The sequence below is a fragment of the Schistocerca americana genome, chromosome 2 (genome assembly GCF_021461395.2).
Source record: "Schistocerca americana isolate TAMUIC-IGC-003095 chromosome 2, iqSchAmer2.1, whole genome shotgun sequence".
NCBI classification, from domain to species: Eukaryota; Metazoa; Arthropoda; class Insecta; order Orthoptera; family Acrididae; genus Schistocerca; species Schistocerca americana.
In genome coordinates, this window is record NC_060120.1 from 760730342 (window position 1) to 760750862 (window position 20521).

Consider the following 20521-nt stretch of genomic DNA (forward strand, 5'->3'; position numbering starts at 1 on the left):
CTTCACTTCTTCTGTTACCAAATATTTAAATGATGACTTACTTCCACAGCATAATGCCACAGTTATTTAACTCAATGTAACTCTACAGTGCTTTCCAGTCTGTTGAGTGTTGAGGGTGTGGGGGGGGGGGGGGGGGGGGGGGCGCTCACAAACACAGTGAGACAGCTATGTTTGTCCTTATGTGTGTTCTGTTACTACTTGTCAGAAGGTTGTGCGCTGAGAGTTGCATTCACGCAACACCATTCCATTCAAACTGTTATCAATACTAAAACATCATGACAGTTCATCACTAACATTTGATAGAGCTTAATTGTCATACACTGTAATCTTTTGCAAATGGACATTTGTGTACTTGGCGGATTTGTTTCATGGGCATTAGGGCTTGGTCTAATGTACTTTCTGTGCTTAACACCACACCTCTCGATGCTGGAGACATCATGAAAAACTCTAAAGTTTCAAACTTAAACAAGCTCAACAAGCTGAACAGTTCGGCTTACTGAGTTTGTTTAAGTTTGAAACTGCTCTGTGAATATTTATAGCCTCTGATGATGTTTCCAGCATCAGGTGATGAAATGTTAGGCACAGATATAGGCCTTGGACTAACATGCACAAAAAATTTACTTACAGCATAGCAATGTTTGGCAAAAAGTTAAATGAATATAAAACTCTACGCACAGGATATATGCCATTTCTTCCTGATAACTATTCCACTTGAGGTTGCTAAAAACTACACTTACAATGTAATAAACACGCAACCAACAACACATTCCATGTCACCTCAGTTTTGTTATGCTTTAGTTCTTACACCCAAACCTCCAGGTGTCAGACATGCAGATCGGTACCAAATGTTATATGTCAACAGATATCAACCAAAACTCCAATTTAGTTCATACTATGTGCTGTCATCCAGCAGAATGGGCATAAACTTCAATTAAAAGTAACACCAGAACTATGGAGCATAGGAAAAACATAAACGTGATTAACTAAACCATATAGCTTTTGAGGGGAAGTTGGTAGAGCATTAGATCTTCATACCAGTGAACCTGGGTTCATAGCCCAATGATCACAATTTTTTTATTCTATTGTATGTTATGCATGAAAGTGTTATATGAGACTAATAATATTTCTGCACATGTGATGCCATTGTTTTTTTTTTTTTTTTATCCTACTGTTCCAATTGTTTGTATTTACTCTGTGAAACTGTAACTGCACTAGCTGCTCCATCATGAGCGCTGTCTGTTTTGTTGCACTTCCGACAGAACACTACACCTGTCTATACACATGTACTCTATAGCTTCACTACTTTCAACTAATGAAGCGAAAGCAGACTGCCAACAGAACATTGCTACAAACACCAAAACATCCTTTCACATGTCAGGAAAATGTTCTCCCATATGACAGTTTCACGCATAAACAGTTAAAAAATATTGTCATCAGTGGGATTCAAACACAGGACCTTTGGTACAATCATATCATGCTCTACCAACTCACCCACTTGACTTCTATAAAGCAATGAAACACAAATACACTTTTCCTATCCTCTGTCATTCTGGTGTTACTTTTAATTACCATTTACGCATGTACTATTGGACAACAGCACATAGCATGAACTAAATCAGTGTTTCGGTTGATACTTTATCGATATACAACGTTTGGTACTGAGCTGAGTATCTGACATCAGGAGGTTTGGGTGTTATGACAATCATAAGCAACACAGTATGAATACACAAATAGTTTCCCAGGAAAAATGAGTTCTTGATATAAGGCATTTCTCTTAATGTTTACAGGTATATTATCTCTTTATGTTTTAGCAGTTATTTACAATTCCACTTTTACAATGTATAGATAGGGTCAGAGCAAACAAACACTGCTCATCACCTGCCTCAAGTGATGCCCAATGTCAATGGAAAATATTGCTTTGCTTTTTAATACAAATGAAACTTCTTTTTTTAAGTTAAATTTTATGTATCCATCCAACAGAGTGCTCTCAAATTAATCTAGTGCTATATATGGTTTAACAATATGTCTCTAGCACATATTAACATATCTGTACACATTTGCTTTGCTAGTCTTCCTTGCCCAACATCCTCTGTCTTGCATGTGTGCCAGTCCATATTGTTTGTCTGCTCCTGTCAGATAGGAGCACTACACACTCGCTGCTGGAGTACTAATTATTATTATTGTTTTTCTGTTCATTTTAATCCACACTGTTAAAGCGAGTACTGTACTTCTCTAGTCTGGAATCACTCTGTCATACATGATCACAAAATTCTAATTTAAAAAGCATTTTGTTTGTAATAAGAAACAAACTAACATTTTCTGTTCACTCTGGTTATTATTCGAAATACATATTAACAACATTTCTTTGGCTGACTGCATTTATACATTGCAACAACAAAATCATAAAAATCTGGAAAAAAAAGGTTAGTTGTGTTTTACTATAAGTAATTCCGCATTTATGAATTAGATACAAAACAACATTTCAGCTTACCTTAATCCTTATTTGAGAATTAACGCACTCTCTCAACACAGCCAGAGGCCCTTTCACAGACTCCATTCGTGTTAACACAGTCCGCCCTGGTCGTTTAAATCTTGGTGCTGACACTGGCACTGAAAATATCCTATGTTTAATTTTTATTTTATACTTTAAAACAAATGAGTTTAATGATACCCACAAACTTTTCAATATGATGCCTGCTCTATTCTCACTTTGTATGCAATTAATGTTTTATACACTCCTGGAAATGGAAAAAAGAACACATTGACACCGGTGTGTCAGACCCACCATACTTGCTCTGGACACTGCGAGAGGGCTGTACAAGCAATGATCACACGCACGGCACACCGGACACACCAGGAACCGTGGTGTTGGCCGTCGAATGGCGCTAGCTGCGCAGCATTTGTGCACCGCCGCCGTCAGTGTCAGCCAGTTTGCCGTGGCATACGGAGCTCCATCGCAGTCTTTAACACTGGTAGCATGCCGCGACAGCGTGGACGTGAACCGTATGTGCAGTTGACGGACTTTGAGCGAGGGCGTATAGTGGGCATGCGGGAGGCCGGGTGGAAGTACCGCCGAATTGCTCAACACGTGGGGCATGAGGTCTCCACAGTACATCGATGTTGTCGCCAGTGGTCGGCGGAAGGTGCACGTGCCCGTCGACCTGGGACCGGACCGCAGCGACGCACGGAGGCACGCCAAGACCGTAGGATCCTACGCAGTGCCGTAGGGGACCGCACCGCCACTTCCCAGCAAATTAGGGACACTGTTGCTCCTGGGGTATCGGCGAGGACCATTCGCAACCGTCTCCATGAAGCTGGGCTACGGTCCCGCACACCGTTAGGCCGTCTTCCGCTCATGCCCCAACATCGTGCAGCCCGCCTCCAGTGGTGTCGCGACAGGCGTGAATGGAGGGACGAATGGAGATGTGTCGTCTTCAGCGATGAGAGTCGCTTCTGCCTTGGTGCCAATGATGGTCGTATGCGTGTTTGGCGCCGTGCAGGTGAGCGCCACAATCAGGACTGCATACGACCGAGGCACACAGGACCAACACCCGGCATCATGGTGTGGGGAGCGATCTCCTACACTGGCCGTACACCACTGGTGATCGTCGAGGGGACACTGAATAGTGCACGGTACATCCAAACCGTCATCGAACCCATCGTTCTACCATTCCTAGACCGGCAAGGGAACTTGCTGTTCCAACAGGACAATGCACGTCCGCATGTATCCCGTGCCACCCAACGTGCTCTAGAAGGTGTAAGTCAACTACCCTGGCCAGCAAGATCTCCGGATCTGTCCCCCATTGAGCATGTTTGGGACTGGATGAAGCGTCGTCTCACGCGGTCTGCACGTCCAGCACGAACGCTGGTCCAACTGAGGCGCCAGGTGGAAATGGCATGGCAAGCCGTTCCACAGGACTACATCCAGCATCTCTACGATCGTCTCCATGGGAGAATAGCAGCCTGCATTGCTGCGAAAGGTGGATATACACTGTACTAGTGCCGACATTGTGCATGCTCTGTTGCCTGTGTCTATGTGCCTGTGGTTCTGTCAGTGTGATCATGTGATGTATCTGACCCCAGGAATGTGTCAATAAAGTTTCCCCTTCCTGGGACAATTAATTCACGGTGTTCTTATTTCAATTTCCAGGAGTGTATATTGATGGATTTAATTTTATCAATATAATAGAGGGAAACATTCCATGCGGGAAAAATATATTTAAAAACAAAGATGATGTGACTTACCATACGAAAGCGCTGGCAGGTCGATAGAAACACAAACAGACACATACATACACACAAAATTCAAGCTTTCGCAACAAACTGTTGCCTCATCAGGAAAGAGGGAAGGAGAGGGAAAGACGAAAGGATGTGGGTTTTAAGGGAGAGGGTAAGGAGTCATTCCAATCCCGGGAGCGGAAAGACTTACCTTAGGGGGGAAAAAGGATGGGTATACACTCGCACACACACACATATCCATCCACACATATACAGACACAAGCAGACATATTTAAAGACAAAGAGTTTGGGCAGAGATGTCAGTCGAGGCGGAAGTGCAGAGGCAAAGATGATGTTGAATGACAGGTGAGGTATGAGTGGCGGCAACTTGAAATTAGCGGAGATTGAGGCCTGGTGGGTAACGGGAAGAGGCCTCAATCTCCGCTAATTTCAAGTTGCCGCCACTCATACCTCACCTGTCATTCAACATCATCTTTGCCTCTGCACTTCCGCCTCGACTGACATCTCTGCCCGAACTCTTTGTCTTTAAATATGTCTGCTTGTGTCTGTATATGTGTGGATGGATATGTGTGTGTGTGTGCGAGGTTATACCCGTCCTTTTTCCCCCCTAAGGTAAGTCTTTCCGCTCCTGGGATTGGAATGACTCCTTACCCTCTCCCTTAAAACCCACATCCTTTCGTCTTTCCCTCTCCTTCCCTCTTTCCTGATGAGGCAACAGTTTGTTGCGAAAGCTTGAATTTTGTGTGTATGTATGTGTCTGTTCGTGTTTCTATCGACCTGCCAGCGCTTTCGTATGGTAAGTCACATCATCTTTGTTTTTAGATGGATTTAATTTCATTTATATGAACATAAAAGTTCTAGGAAATGAAAATTTGATGAACTGCTTCTATAAATAAGTCATGTTAGAGCAAATCAGTATAATTTCATTTGGTTCTAGTAGGTTCTCAATGTTTAATGAGCACTTTATTTCACCACAATACTTCCTGGCATCTGGTGAAATACCTGTTAAATATTGTTATTTATATCATCTTTTACAATCAATGTTACTTTTAACTAAGCATATACATTTAACTTCCTTGTTTCAACAATACAACAGGGCTTTCCTTTTTTTCATTACTTTTTCACATGTGGAAGTGTTCCACTATATCCCATAATATTACCTGCTAAATATGAGCACACTTCTAACACCTGGGACAACCAAGTGAAACATGTGTGATTAATAAAATGAGAGTAGTAGTTCCAAAATGCAGTTAATAATTGGTATTGCCAAAAAGATCATTATTTGTACTGCAACTGAGGAAATATTCCAAATCATATGACTGTTAAAAGTTTAAACTGACAAATTCAACTTTTGCAGCAGAGTCTTAATCAGATTTTAAATTATGTATAGTTTTTCTCCAAAACAGTGTTATGCTATGTAGCCACATGGCTCCACACCACCATTGCTGTTCATTTCAAACATGTCAGCCATGGAATCAGTTGTGTTGCCACTGTTCCAGTGTTTAACTTCTGGAGAATGTTTTCCATTAAGTTCTGGTACACTGAAGATGGAATTTCTTCCCATTTAACTGAAGCATGGCTCCTGAGTTTTTGAACAAAATGGTTTGGCATGCAGTAATGCTCTAGTTCATGTCCAAAATGTTTGACAGGGATCAAGTCACACTTTGAACGGTCCAGTCTTGAAGGTCTGGCCTCCACCCCTCCCCATCCCCCAATTTCCTTTTAACAAAGATACAATAAAAATTACTTCTTGGAGAAGCTTATCTAATGTGTCAAGGATTAACACAGCATGGAAAGCGTGCTATATGTTAATTTCTATTCTTAGATACGTGCATTCAGTTTATGATAACTCACACAAATGGTACATAGCCAAACCATGAAACTTCTCGATTTTAGCTGCGGCAAATTTATTCTCTAATAAAGGAAAACGATATCTGTATTGTGAAAATTGAAATTACACTTTAAAAGTGTGGTGGTCAATATCAGTTAATTACTTAGGGATAGCAAAGCGATATAGGAATCAGCTTTCCTGATGTTTTCATTTCCCTTTAGCACCTCTATGATTGTTATGGCATAAAGTCAGTGCCAGCACACCAGTTGGGAACAGGAGAGAAGAGAAGGCTGTGAGAAGAGGTCAGCCAATGACATGCTGACCGACCCACTTCCAGGACAACAACACGACAGCAGCGGCCCCTATGTGAAGAGGACATAAGTGCCGCACCCGACTGGTGGCACGGCCCACTTCAATAGCAGCTTCAATATTAGCAACTAGAATAGCAGCTTCTACATTAGGCACTTCGATAGCAGCGTCAACGATAGCCACTTAATTAGGAATCTCTATGTAGCATAGACTTGTGTTTCTGTATTATGAAGATGACTGTAGGATTGTAATTTTCTTGTTGTGATAAAACTCATAAATATGAGTTGTTTGTTTGTCTAGCGAACCGAGTATGCAGGCTTCCTAGGCACTACAACATTGACGCCAAGAACGGACAAACAACACTGGCGGTGAGATGAACGAATAACATAGAGACAATCTGTTAACGTACGGGCCCCGAGCAACCACCTGCCACAGATTTTGTTTTCTCATGAGCTTTTGTGTTTTGCTTGTGCCTTAATTCTACCTTGTCTTTTCTTTGCAGGGGTGTGTATACATGTTTTAACAGTGTGTTTTATAGTGCTTTTTCTATTCAATGTTTTCAGATGGGCGTTGCAGAAATTTTCTTAGCTTGTGTACTTATTTTTATTGCTTGCATTGTCTGTTTATTGCATTTGCCTATTCCAAAATGAGCAACCCACCTCTCTCACACCCTGCACAGGTGCCTCAGTTGCAAGCAATAGATGCAACACAGCTAACACAGAAGTCTCAGTTTCAGGCGCAGCTTATTGCAACCCTTCTCAATACGTTAGAGCAGTTACTCACAAACCAGCAAAGAATGCTGCACAGCATGTAACAACTGTAGCTCCAAGTGCCATACCGCCTTTTCGCCAGTTTAACAAAAAATAAGAGGAATGGCTCAAGTGGTTGCAACAGTAGGAAGCCCACACCATTGCTCACAGAGTGTCAGGTACTGTGAAACTGCATTACTTTTTGTCAATGGTAGGAAGTGCAGTCTTTTGCCTCATTCAGAAATTATTCCTAAATGCCACTTCCAGTAAACTTTCTTATGATCAGGTTGTAGGTTCACTAACTAACTATTATGAGCAACAAGTGAATGGAGTGGCAGCTAGGTACCAATTCTTTCATTGCAAGAAAAGGTCAGAACAAACTTATCACGAGTGGGTACCGATTTGCATTATATTCAGACATTATGTTGCATGACGCGATCATGTATAATGCAACTGATGTCAAACTTACAGAACACATTTTGCAATAGTCAGATCCATCATTTCAACATGTAGTGCAAATTCTAGATCAGTCTGATTCAGGTGCTGTAGCAGCCGACAAATCTGAGCAGCCACCAATTTGTCAGGAGGAGTTGTCCCTTGCTCACGACCAGCCCAGTAGACAGCAACAGCATGCGCATGCCAAGCCATGTAAATACTTCTCTAAACAGGTGGCTACATCAGTGAATAGAATTAAGTCATGCCCTCAGTGCTATTCACAGCACAAATGCCAAGATTGCCTGTCCAAGCAAGCACAGTGTTACGCTTGTGGCAAGAAAGGTCACACAAATATTCATACTTTTGCAACGGAACAAACATAAGAATTCTGCACACTCTCAAAAATCTAGTCACAAGGCCCAAGTAATCAATGCAGTGTATTCAAAGACTGCAGGTAGCATTAGCAAACCTAGCAAGCAAACAGTTTTTTCAGTGGTACGCCAGTCCAACAAACTTTTTGTTCATTTGCATCTTAGTGAAAAACGTGTGAAATTTCAGTTGGACATGGGTGCCTCTGTTACATTGCTGAATCGTAACACATATGAACTGCTAGGCTCCCCACTCCTGTCTAAAACTTGCATGCACCTGATGGCTTATAATGGACAAGACATTCCCGTTCTCAGAAAATGTACTTTGCCTGCTATGTATCACTCACATACATGAACTGTAACTTTCACTATGCTTCAATCATGTGATTGTGAGAATATATTTGGCCTTGATTTGTTTGGCTTTCAAATTCAGGACAATGTCTTGTCAGTGACTGCGTTAAATGCCAAAGACAGAGTAGCTAGCTTGCTGAAAGAATTCCCTAAACTCTTTTCTGAAGGTTTAGGCAAGGCTAACAATTATGTTGCATATACTACTATGAAAGACAATGATCAGCCGAAATTTTGCCGAGCCAGAACTGTTCCCATTGCATTATGGGAAAAAGTGGCTGCTGAACTTTAAGAATTGCAGGATAACAAAGCTATTCCACCCATACAAGCCAGTCAATAGGCAAGTGCATTGGTTTTGCTCCCTAAACCTTCAGGTTGCATTCACCTCTGTGTTTACATTAAGCCTACAGTCACCCCACAGACTGTGATTGATACTTCTCCATTGCCTCGCCCAGTGGATCTCATGGACAGATTAGGCACTGGTCGCTACTTTTCAAAAATTGATTTGTGCAACACATATCTTCAAATACCACTAGACGAAGAATCTCAAAACATGTGTGTTGTGCACACTCATTTGGGCTTGCTTAAATATTTGTGTTTGCCTTTTGGCAGTGCTTCCTCACCCACCATTTTCCACTGATATATGGAACAGCTGACTGCTCAAATACCGAACTGTTCAAACTATTTGGACGAGATTGTCGTAGGAAGTCGTACACCTGAAGAACACAATGCAAATTTGCCTCCTTTGTTTTGTGTGTTATCTGATGCAGGACTAACATATAGACTGGACAAGTGTGATTTTTTTAAACCTGAGTTGCAGTATCTTGGTCATGTCATAACAGTCAAGGTGTACATCCTCTTCAGTCACATTTGTTAGCCATACGTGACAGTTCCTCACAATGTCACAGAATTGCAGTCAGTCTTAGGGAAAATTAACTATTGTATTCGGTTCATACCAAATGCTGCACGAATTGCAGTTCCATTGCATTGCTCGTGTCACAAGAACATCCCCTTTGTTTGAACAGATAGGTGCCAAGAATCTTTTCAAAAACTTAAATATGCATTGCTCAGTGATTGCTGCTTGGTTCACTTTTATCCTGACAAAGTAGTTGTGTTGCAAGTTGCCGCTTACTCTTACAGAATCGGTGCAGTGCTTTCACATAAATTTGGTGATAAAGACAGGCCTATTGCTTTCGCATCAAAAGTGTTGTCCAAAGCTCAGTGTAACTATTCACAAATAGAGAAAGATGCCTTGGCTATTGTGTATGGTGTCACCAAATTCCACTACTATTTGTACAGCAGAAAATTCTACTTAGTAACGGATCACAAGCCATTGCAGTCCTTGTTTCATCCGATGAAGCCGGTTCCAATACGAACTGCTCAAAAATTGCAGAGATGGGTTTGGTCTTGTCTCAATACCAGTACAAGATTGTGTATTGTCCGACAGCTCACCATGGTAATGTGGATGCACTTCCCCGTCTTCTGATTGCCCCTGATACAGACTTTGACGCTTCTGCTGCATCTTGTTGTCACGTCGATGCACATGATTCTTAATTGCTTCAATCTTTTCCACTGAACTATAGGATTTGGCCTCACTCATTGCCTAGAATAAAGAACTCTGTAGTGCGCCAATACTTTGTATGTCAACATAGCCTCACAATGCAGTAAGGTGCGATTCTTGTTCAAAATGACAGTGGACAGTCACGTGTGTTGATTTCCACAGCTTTGCAAAAAAGAAGTGTTGCAGTTACATCACCTAGGACAACTGGAGGATTGTTCATACAAAACAGTTAGTGTGTCGACACTGTATTTGGCAAGGTAAGGACACCCACATAGAACAGATGACGTCACAATACTGAACATGTGTGGACAACCAAGTCCACTCGTCACAAAAATCCTCTGCTTGACCTAAGTCACAATCGCCATGGCAAAGTGTGCACACAGACTTTGTGGGACTTTTTTGGAACATCTGTTGGTTAATTGTGGTAGACTCTTATAGCAAGTTTCATTTTGCTGTGCCACTGAACTTGACAAGGTCACATAGTATGGTTCAGGTGTTGTCCTCGAAGGTTTGCCTGAAGTCATAGTGTCAGACAACAGTCCTCAGTTCACGGTACAAGAATTGGGAACATTCTGTGACTGCAATGGCATACAGCATCTAAGTGGTGCACATTCCATCCACAGTGAAATGGCAAAGTGGAACATTTTGTCAGAACCTTCAAGCAGCAAATGGTCAAACTTTGGACCACACACACACCATGGATCAGGCATTGCAATTGTTTCTCGCCTCCTATCGTTCACATCCACGAGATGGACCATCGCCAGTGGAATTGCTACACGGCCGACGCCATCAGACGGACGCTGCTCCACCCCCGCCCCCCGGGCATCTGGAGCCGAAGGAAGGCCACAAGCATCACTTCACGCTAAATGATATTGTGTTTTTCAGGGTTTTAACGGCAGCTGACAGTAGGCATGAGGTGAGATCCTTCGTCAACTTGATGCACGCATGTATCTCATTTCAGGCCCAGGTGGATTTCAGTGCCACCATCACAATCAAATTCGCCACTGTCATGTGCACAGTGATCCTTCTGTATCTCTTCCCCCAGATTCATGCATCCCGAGGACAGTGTGGTCACAGCAGCTGCTAGAGGGTGTCATCACGACACTGTGGGGTGACCTCATGGAAACTGAGCCTTCGCCTCCTCTGTCTCCTCTCATCCTACCGATGGACCTGGACCCATCCACGCTGCAGCAGCCAATGCCTTCTACATATTGGTATGGGCCTCAGGAGGCGGATGCATACCCTTCTGGGCATTTTCCAGGGGTGTTTCCACCAGAGCGAAGGCTGGATGGCACAGTATGACTGGAAGTCTGACATCCCCTGCAGACACAGCTTCCAGCCCATCAAAGTGTCCACACTCCTCCTTCCCCCTCTCCCCCTCCCCCCTCATGCTCCATATATGACGACGGTCCGTCACTTTGGGGATGGAGGAATGTTATGATGTAAAGTCAGCACTGGCACGCCAGTACAGAATGAAAGAGAAGAGAAGGCTGTGAGAAGAGGTCAACCAATCGCACGCTGACTGGCCCCCTTCCAGGACAACAATGCAACAGCAGCAGCCCCTATGTGAAGAAGACACAAGCTGTGTGCCTAACTGGTGGTGGCCCACTTCAATAGCAGCTTCAAGATTAGCAACTTCGATAGCAGCTTCTACGTTCGTAGGCACTTCAGTAGTAGCGTCAACGATAGCCACTTTGTTAGGTATCTCTACGCAGCACAGACTTGTGTTTCTCTATTCTGAGGAAGACTTTATTTTGTATGTCGCCCTTTGATTGTGACACATTTACCAAAGTTAAGTATTGTAATTTTCTTGTTGTAATAAAACTCATGAATATGAGTTGTTTGTTTGATTGATTGTCTAGCGAACTGAGTATGCAGGCTTCCTAGACACAACACTGATGTAAAGCCCTAGCTTGTGGGCTACTATAATCATGTCACAATTGGACAAATTACATTCTCCCCATTGATTCTTTACAACAGAAAATATGACCCTAGTACACTGATCTGTGATACCTTATTTAAATATCCTCATGTGTGTACCCTGACATCACATACAATGCACAGTTCATAATTTCTCCTCTCTTCCTGCTCCATTCTATTTCTCTCTTTAATGAAAAGTTAAAAGTTAACTATTTTTATGTATCAAAGCAATTTTTATTAAATCTGGGCAAACTGTTTTATGAGTCAGTTAACTTGGGAAGTAAAACATTGATTTTCTTGTTTGGGTGTTACACCATCAACTTCAGCTCACAGAAATGAATCTGTCAACTGTCTTTTCAACAAATATTCCTCTGTTTTCAACTGCACTGAGTCGAATAAGATGAAAACAAGTGAATAAGTTAACACAAATGACAAACTAAGCAAATTGTTACCAAATGCAAAACAATAATTGCCAATATTTTCTCAAAAACAGGTACTGCGTACATGTAATAAGTTTAGAAATTACATATATTAACTTACTCTGATGAGGTAAAAATTTCCGTTCCCCTGATGTAGAAGGCTCTGTTTCTTTTGGTACCTGAAAGAATTCACAATGCCAAGTAGCGTATATTAAGTTTTGGCATGTCAAATTTTGCTTATGAACTTTTGCAAACTCCGATCTGGTCCTCACTCAACTACATTAAAGTTCAGTAACTTACAAAAAGGTTACTTTATGTGTATACCATAAGTAAGTAAAAATTAACATATATAAACTATACAAAAGGTGAATTACCTTCTCCTTCAGCTTTCATCAAGTACAGGATATGGTCTAATATGCAACAGGATTAATATTTCCTGGTCAATGGGGAGGGATGGAGATCGGTACCCATAGCAAGATGGATGGAGCTTGAAAAGCATGCTCAGTTGACTCTCAGCTTCCGGAATGTGTGCATCACATGTGAAGTGAAAGTACATTTAACACTTGCATTGGCAGCCAAGACACAGCAGACCATCAAATCAGGTTTTAAACTAAACAAATCTCCCATGGAGACTTTGAGTATGATCCACAAGGTTTACAAGAATGTTGTCACATTCAGAACACTTGTTTCTGAGTGCATAAAAGACTCAATGGTAGCTAGAAAGATGCCAGAGAAAAGTAATGAAATGGATGTTCTACACTGACTCAAAAGAATGAAAATTTGGGCAATAAGTGAGACTTTTTGAACCGTATTTTTTCATAATCATAGGAGCAAACTCAGTGAAATTCATTCTGCATTCAATAGCAACAGATGCTTTGCAAAAGTGGAGGGTTGGTGCTGGTTTTGTTAAATGAGCACAAGGAACATTCTCTGACAATTTGTTGCCAACTGTTGGAATGTTCAGAGACTAATCCAAATCTTTTAGAGAGAATGGTAACTGGTGATAAATTAAAATTTTCAAGTATGCTCCACAGACAAAGGTAAAACGCTGAGTGGGATACAAATGTTTGTCATAGATCAAATAGGCCACATGACCAAATCAATAACTGAGATGATGATTACTGGCTTCTTTGACATAAAAAGTGTCATCCACAAAAAATGTGATTTTTGAAAATCACTGATACCTGAATGCTGGAACATGACAAGGCACCCAATCACACATAGTTAACTGTGAGAGAGGCAGTGGTTTAACACAGTATGTTAATACGGCCACAACAATGTGAAAATCCAACTTTGGCTTTTTCCCACCAACATCTTTTTGCTCCTTGGACCAAAATGAGCCTGAAAGGACACTGTGTCTGGAGTAATTGAGGTGGTCAAAACAATTTTGATACAGTGCCTGAGCCGCTTTGTGGTTACTGACACCGAGGAGATGGATGAAGACCCAGAAAGGTTCTACAGCAGTGTACTGATGCTGGAAATTCATGCATGGAGAACATTAAAGCATTGTACAAACATCTTCAATTAATTAATTTTTACTTCAGTATCGTTATATCTGGACCAAACCTGAACAACATTAATATCATCCTTATTTTATCAGACTAGCAATGTAAAGTTGCATACAATCTTATCCACAGAGTGTGATGAAGCAAGCTGGGATATTTTTACTTCCACTCTTGTTCTGCCATCAGCCTCCTTAAAATTTATTTTTTCATTTTTGAATTAATTACCATTAACATACGTGAGTATAATCTGCATTTTCATAAAAGAGAAAGGGTGGCCCTCAGTTTTAAATAATATAGCACCAGATCTAATTTTGTGCTTAATTTAATGAATGTAATTGATTTTTTAATTTATTTTGACTATTACTAGTTAATATTTTTGTTATAGGGCGAAATCAGTAATTGCCTCGTACCTTAATTTCTATTGTTGACTTATATACAAATACAAATTCTGTCTAATTATAAACATTTGGAGGAACAACTAATAGTATTATTAAAGGATCTATTTGGCTATATTCAAACGCATGTTAGCAAAGCCAGCCATTAATTAATTCCAAAGTAATTAACAGTTTTGTCAGAATTATTGTTTGTGTAATGTTATCTGTTAATTTCATCATTTAAACAAATAATTCAGCCTAACTCTTGTAGTAGAAGAAACTTAAAAAGACAGAATTTTTTGATGTATTCAGTTAATTTAACAAGTTAAGTTTTAATCGTAATTTCTGTAAATTTAACTTTGAACAATGTGTAGTTTCAGCACCTATTATTGTTAGGATATATAAAGGCACAATTTTTGGTCCTGAAACAGTCAGTCCACAGCCATGTTTCAGAGGAGACCTGTGTTGGTTAGAACAACAATGCTTCAACTTAACTGTGAAATAACTGTTACAAAATTAGGCCGTGTGTTAAAACAATGACAGTGTCTGCTCCATCTGTACCTTTCTATTCTTCAAGAAGTGTGAACTTTGTGGTTGGGGTTTTAATGCTCATAGATGTTCAATAGTACACTATTGTAGCAGTGCGTGGAGGTTTGCCTGCACTCTATTAATGAGGCTTATAGAAAGTTAAAACAATAGTGCACTGGCCATATATAACTGTGTATTATTGAGAGGTTGTGAACTGTGAAAGTAAACTACTGTGAAATGCAACTGTGCATCTGTCGGCTACATCATTTACAGTAGACAGTACTGCACTTCCACCCCCTATTTTTTCAGCCAGTATCACAACGAAGTATGTCGACACCGAGGACAATCAACGAAGAAATAAAGTAGGCAAACCGTCACAAGAGTTTATTACAACATACCAAATTTTCTGTATCTTCCAGTTTTGACAAGCCACATCAATATTATCACTGTACTGACAAATTTATTAAGTTTGAAAAAAGTTAAATTTGCCAAAAGTGTATAAGTGAACAGGAATCTGCATATTTCATCATACTCCTCAAGTAGTACAAGAGAGCCAGAAAATACAATACAGACTTTTACAGACAGTATTTACAACATTCATGATTTTAATTATATGGGCACAAAAAAGTGTCTTAGACTATATACTAATGTCCGCATAGCTAAAATCGCCTATGTAATACTAGAAAAATAAATTTATTTGTAGAAACAACAGAACACCTGAATTTGATATGTCAAGTCCATTTATATTTGATATGTGGAGGTACATAATTTTGTGTTTTAGAAACTTAATGAATTAAGATAAAATACAAGTAACTGAAAATGGGGAAAGTAAAAATTCAATTTCTTCTTAAAATTAGCAAATTCTAAAAATCACTGTTGCTGTGTCATATTTGCTACACATAGTGCAATGTTTTGCACTTTCATTGTTGTTGTCGTCTTACAGTCCAAAGATCGATTTGATGTAACTCTCAATATTAGTCTATCCTACGCAAACCTCTTCATCTTTGCCTAACTACTCCAATATTCATCCTTTTGAAATTGCTCACTGTAATCAAGCCTTGGGATCTCTCTTTACAATGTTTACCTCCACCCTCACCCCCTCACCTCCCTTCATTCCCGAACTGGCCATTTCCACAATGTCTCAAATGTGTCCTACCAACTCAAGCCTACTTATAGCCAAAATGTAGCATAAAACTCTTTCCTCCTCAATTTGATTTAGTGTCTCTTTATTAGTTATCCAATCGACCCATACATTCATCAGCATACTTCTACAGCACTACATTTCAAAAGCCCCTGGCTTTCTCCTTGTCAGAACTGTTCACTGCCCATGATTGATTTCCATACACGGCTATACTCCAGACAAATGCCTCCAGAGAAGACTTTCTAACAACTAAGTTTATATTTGATGTTAACAAATTCTCCTTTTCAGAATTGCTTTTTGTGATATTGTTAGTTTGTGTTTTATGTCCTGTCTACTTTAGCCGTCATCATTTATTTTTCTACCCAAGTAATAAAATTCATCTACTATTTTTAGTCTCTCATTTCTTAATCTAATTTCCTTCCCACTACCTCATTTAATTTGATTACATTCAATTATCCTTGTTTTACTTTTCTTGATATTTAACATGTAACTGCTTTCCAAGATACTATCCATTGTGTTCAAATGTTCTTTCAGTTCCTTTGCCTTCTCTGACATTCGGTCAGGGGCCAATCTCAAGCTTTTTATTTCTCCTTGGTTACTTGTAACTGCAGTCTGGTTTCTGTAGAAATTGTGAATAACCTTTCATTCTCTTTGTTTTATCCCAGCCACTTCAGAATTCTGAAGAGTGCTTTCCAGTCAACATTGTCAAAAGCAAGTCAGCAAATTTGCCTTTCTTCACTCTATCTTCTAAGACAAGTCATAACATCAGTATGTGTTTTTATGTTTCTCTAGAAACTAAGTAGATCTCTACCGAAGGTCAGTTTCTACAGGTTTCTCCATTCTTCTATAATAATTTATGTCAGTATTTTGCAACCATAATTTATATTCCTTCCACCTTTCAGCTTATACTTCCTGCTTAGTACTGGATTTCCATAAGAACTCTTAGTATTCATACATGTGCTTCTTTAATCTCCAAAGACTTCTTTAATTTTCCTATACACAGTACCTAGCTTTCCCACATGCTTCTACAGCTGTGTATTTCTCCTCTAGCCATGCCTGCTTTGCCATTTTGCACTTTCTGGTAGTCTCATTTTTAGACTCATATATTCCCTTTTGCCTGCCTCACTTTGGATTACATAAATCTATGTGTAGGTACAGATATTTTCTTTTTATTTGCAACTTTAATCCTAAACAATAACTGAATGTTACATTCAAGAGTAGTAGATACCTACCAGCTGCTGTGGCCGAGCGGTTCTAGGCACTTCAGTCCAGAACCGTGCTGCTGCTACAGTCGCAGGTTCGAATCCTGCCTTGGGCATGGATGTGTGTGATGTCCTTAGGTTAGTTACGGTAGGTTTAAGTACTTCTAAGTCTAGTGGACTGATGACCTCAGATGTTAAGTCCCATAGTGCTCAGAGCCGTTTGAACCATTTGAAGTAGACACCTGTGAAACTAGATGCTCACAATCAATGTAATAATGTCACGTAGAAGAAGGTGTAATTAGATGAATGACGAACACTAACTTCACTTAAAAAAGGTTTATTCAGCACTTGCACATACAAGAGTGCAGAACAAACTGCCTCCAGCCATAACAAATACAGTATATATACAGCTACAGAACATTCCAGCACAAAGATTCTTGACATTTGTGGATACTTCTAGAATGTACTCGAAACAAATATAGAAATTAAAATGATGAATGAGGTTTTCTCACGATCAGCCTCATCTACTTCGATTTGCCAGTATCCCGAGTACATGTTCATGGCTGAGAAAAACTTAGCCCCCTTCAGACAATCTAGTGTATCATCAATTTGTGGAAGAGGGTAAACGTCCTTTTTAGTTATCCTATTAAGCTTCCTGTAATCAACAAAAAACCACCAATTGCCATCCTTTTTCCTGACTAGGACCACTTGTGACGACCATGGGCTCTGCAAAATCTGATTGATGTCATTCTTCATCATTTTCTCTACCTCATTGCGAATTATTCGACATTCCGTTGCTGGCAAAGCTCTCTGTATTATTGGTTGATGGTCTCCAGTGCTGATCCAGAGCTTCACCATTGATTTGTCGAATTTGCTCTTGACCTGTGGATTGAAGCATTCAGAGAACTCTTGAAGAATGGCAAGTAGCTTCTTCTGTTGTTCCTTAGTGATGTCTGGTGAGACCAACCTAGAAGATCTTGTCTCATAGTGGTAGCGCTAATTTCGCCCACAGACTCAGCATGGGAGGTTTCTATGACGCTCAGGTGTTCTTCAATTAACGGCTCAGCATTTGCTACGCACATGCGTCTTGGAAGGATCTGTGGTTCTTGGCGACACAATTCAACGAATCCGTTCTTAAACGAGATGACAGAGGCTGGCATGACCAAGCTATTCTTCAGTGGTATGCTTCTCTTACATTCCACTACAAGATCCATGGGCTGATGCATGGCATGACACATGAAAGGTACCTTTCTACAGCTGACCGCAGGAATGATCACTTCATCCAGCACACATAGTCTCGGATGCGCATCTTCCTGTCCACAGTATCTCACCTCATCTAGCATAATCTTCAAGTGATCACAATCTATAATTGCCTGAGAAGCTTTCAAACAGTCCCATAATGCCATGACTACACTCTCGGAAGACGATGAATTCTAAGGCCTGTGTATGGCCACTTATACCCACACGAATGGTACATCTTCCTGTAGGTTTTATATATTTCCCATTAGCCACCTTCAGCAGAGATGTTTCGCTGTCAACGAATACGGTTTTCTGTGACTGGCGATGGTACTTCTCCGAAATGACTGAATATGATGCTTCAGAGTCCACAAGGGCTTGGGCTGGTCGGCCATCCATGAGGATATCGATGTAGTTTCCTATCATTTTTGTAGTGATCAACGGCGGAAGATTTTTCTCTTCAGCAGCCTCACCTCCAAGGAAAGGTCGCACCCTTTAGTTTTCCATGTTGCAGTGGCTAGGTGATGGGCTGGAGCTCCTAAATGGCGATGGAGACCTCGATCGGCCTTTTGGGGAGTGTCCTCTCCAGCGGCTAGCTTGCGGCAATGGTGACCTACGTCGTCCTGCACCCACATCTTCTTGTTCATCTTCATCGTCCCGGAGTTGGCGTCAGCTAAGATCGGTCTGCTGTCTTCTGGTGCGGGCATCACCAAATATCCGCCACCTTTCTTGACTACAGTGCACCACATGTCCTGGTCGTCCACAGTGGAAACACACTGGTTGGTTATCCTGGGTCCTCCAGACGTCAGTCTTCCTTGGTGCCCAAACAGGTTCCTCATGCAGCATTGTAGGAAGGTAACTCCGCCTGAGTCTCAAGTTTTTCACCATTTTAAAGGGAAATGAAAGATGAGAGATTGGCTTCAATGTGGGTTCCACTTCCTCCCTTATGACCTCTTGAAGTGTCTCGGTTTTTTGCTCGCCTTGCAATCCAAGTGCTTTCTGAACTTCCTCTCTCACTATATGATGAATTACACTTGTGAAATCTGTTGCTTCCTCCATCACAGACATCGATACGATGTTTGGAAGCCGTTCAAACTTCTTGCATGAAATTCGTTTTTGATGCATTGTCTTGATATACTGGCACCATTTTATGAAGTCGTCTGCTGTCGGAACCTCCTTCAGGAGTAGGGCCTGATACATGTTCTCAGCAACACTCTTTTTATTATCTATGATAATGATCAAAGCAGACGAAATGAATGCTGGGGTGATTGCCAATATCGGAGACCCCTGGCAGTAGTGACAATATGAGAGGGAAAAATGAATTGAAGTTTGTGTTGGGGAGGGCACTCAGCTTAGGTACTTTGTGCAGCAATGTCGATCATACTGTGGTGGGGTAATGGTTAGCATTTCTACCTAGAAAGTAAGAGTCCCGGCCGCAGCACAAATTTTAATTCATTTCGTGTGCTTCGATCATTATCGTAGATAATAAAAAGAGACTTAAATGTCTCAGGGAAACATTTAATTATAAGATCTATTTGAGTGAGATTGTTTAAAGTATTTGAGAATGGAGATGTTTACATGTCACAATGGATAACCGGGATGGTGAGTTAGAATAGTCTCTGTGTGACACAACATAGTCATCACTTGGTAATCGGATGCTCACCATAATTTCTTGCAGCTCAAAGCATAAGTTAACTGCTTGACCAAAGATTGCCATGAAATAGGTGTTACGGTGAGTTTGCTAAGCATCTGGAACCACTGGATGCTATTCACCAAACGCCCGTACACCCAATTCTTGAAACTGACAGACAGGAACTCAGCCTTGCACCACAGTGGACACAAGCTTCTTGCAAATTCAAATGCCGAGATCAAATCGGGTTCTGTGCATCGTGCAGAGAGAACTTTTTCAATGAGAAGTCTTCAAGCCTAAAACTCAATCCCACAGGATCCGCAGTGACCAAAAACACAATGTCACAGTGTCCACTCAAGTGTTCACACTGCTCAACTGTCCATTACTTTGAGAGCACTTCCTGATTGTGACAGTGCTTAAAAATGCTGGCCCACAGACCTGCCCACTGCAGGCAACAAACTGCCTGAGAAGCTATTGCAGCCAGCACGGCTAATAGTGAGCGGGAACCATTGCTATCAACACATGCCTGCACGGCCCGAAAGTGAGCCAGAAAGGGACTCCATTTTGGATTTCTGTCATTCATTATAATGTTGCTTAATAAAATCAATCAAAAAATAAACTTTCTGATGAAATGTTGGTGCTGTACCAGGATACAAATCTGGAAATGTGCATGCTGTATGCAACTGTTACCAACTGAGCTATCCAGCTCACACCTACAGCTTCCAT

At 40.9% G+C, this 20521-nt stretch overlaps 1 protein-coding gene across 1 annotated transcript in view; it reads right to left on the bottom strand.

Annotated features, from left to right (window-relative positions):
* Positions 1 to 20521, bottom strand: part of LOC124595342 (U7 snRNA-associated Sm-like protein LSm11) — a 131034-nt gene that overhangs the window by 51351 nt on the left and 59162 nt on the right. Inside the window, exons 2-3 of the mRNA XM_047134055.1 lie at positions 12301 to 12358; positions 2492 to 2610 (exon numbers count right to left, since the gene is read on the bottom strand). Of these exons, the coding sequence (XP_046990011.1) occupies positions 2492 to 2610; positions 12301 to 12358 (177 nt within the window). The remainder of the gene's footprint in view (positions 1 to 2491; positions 2611 to 12300; positions 12359 to 20521) is intronic.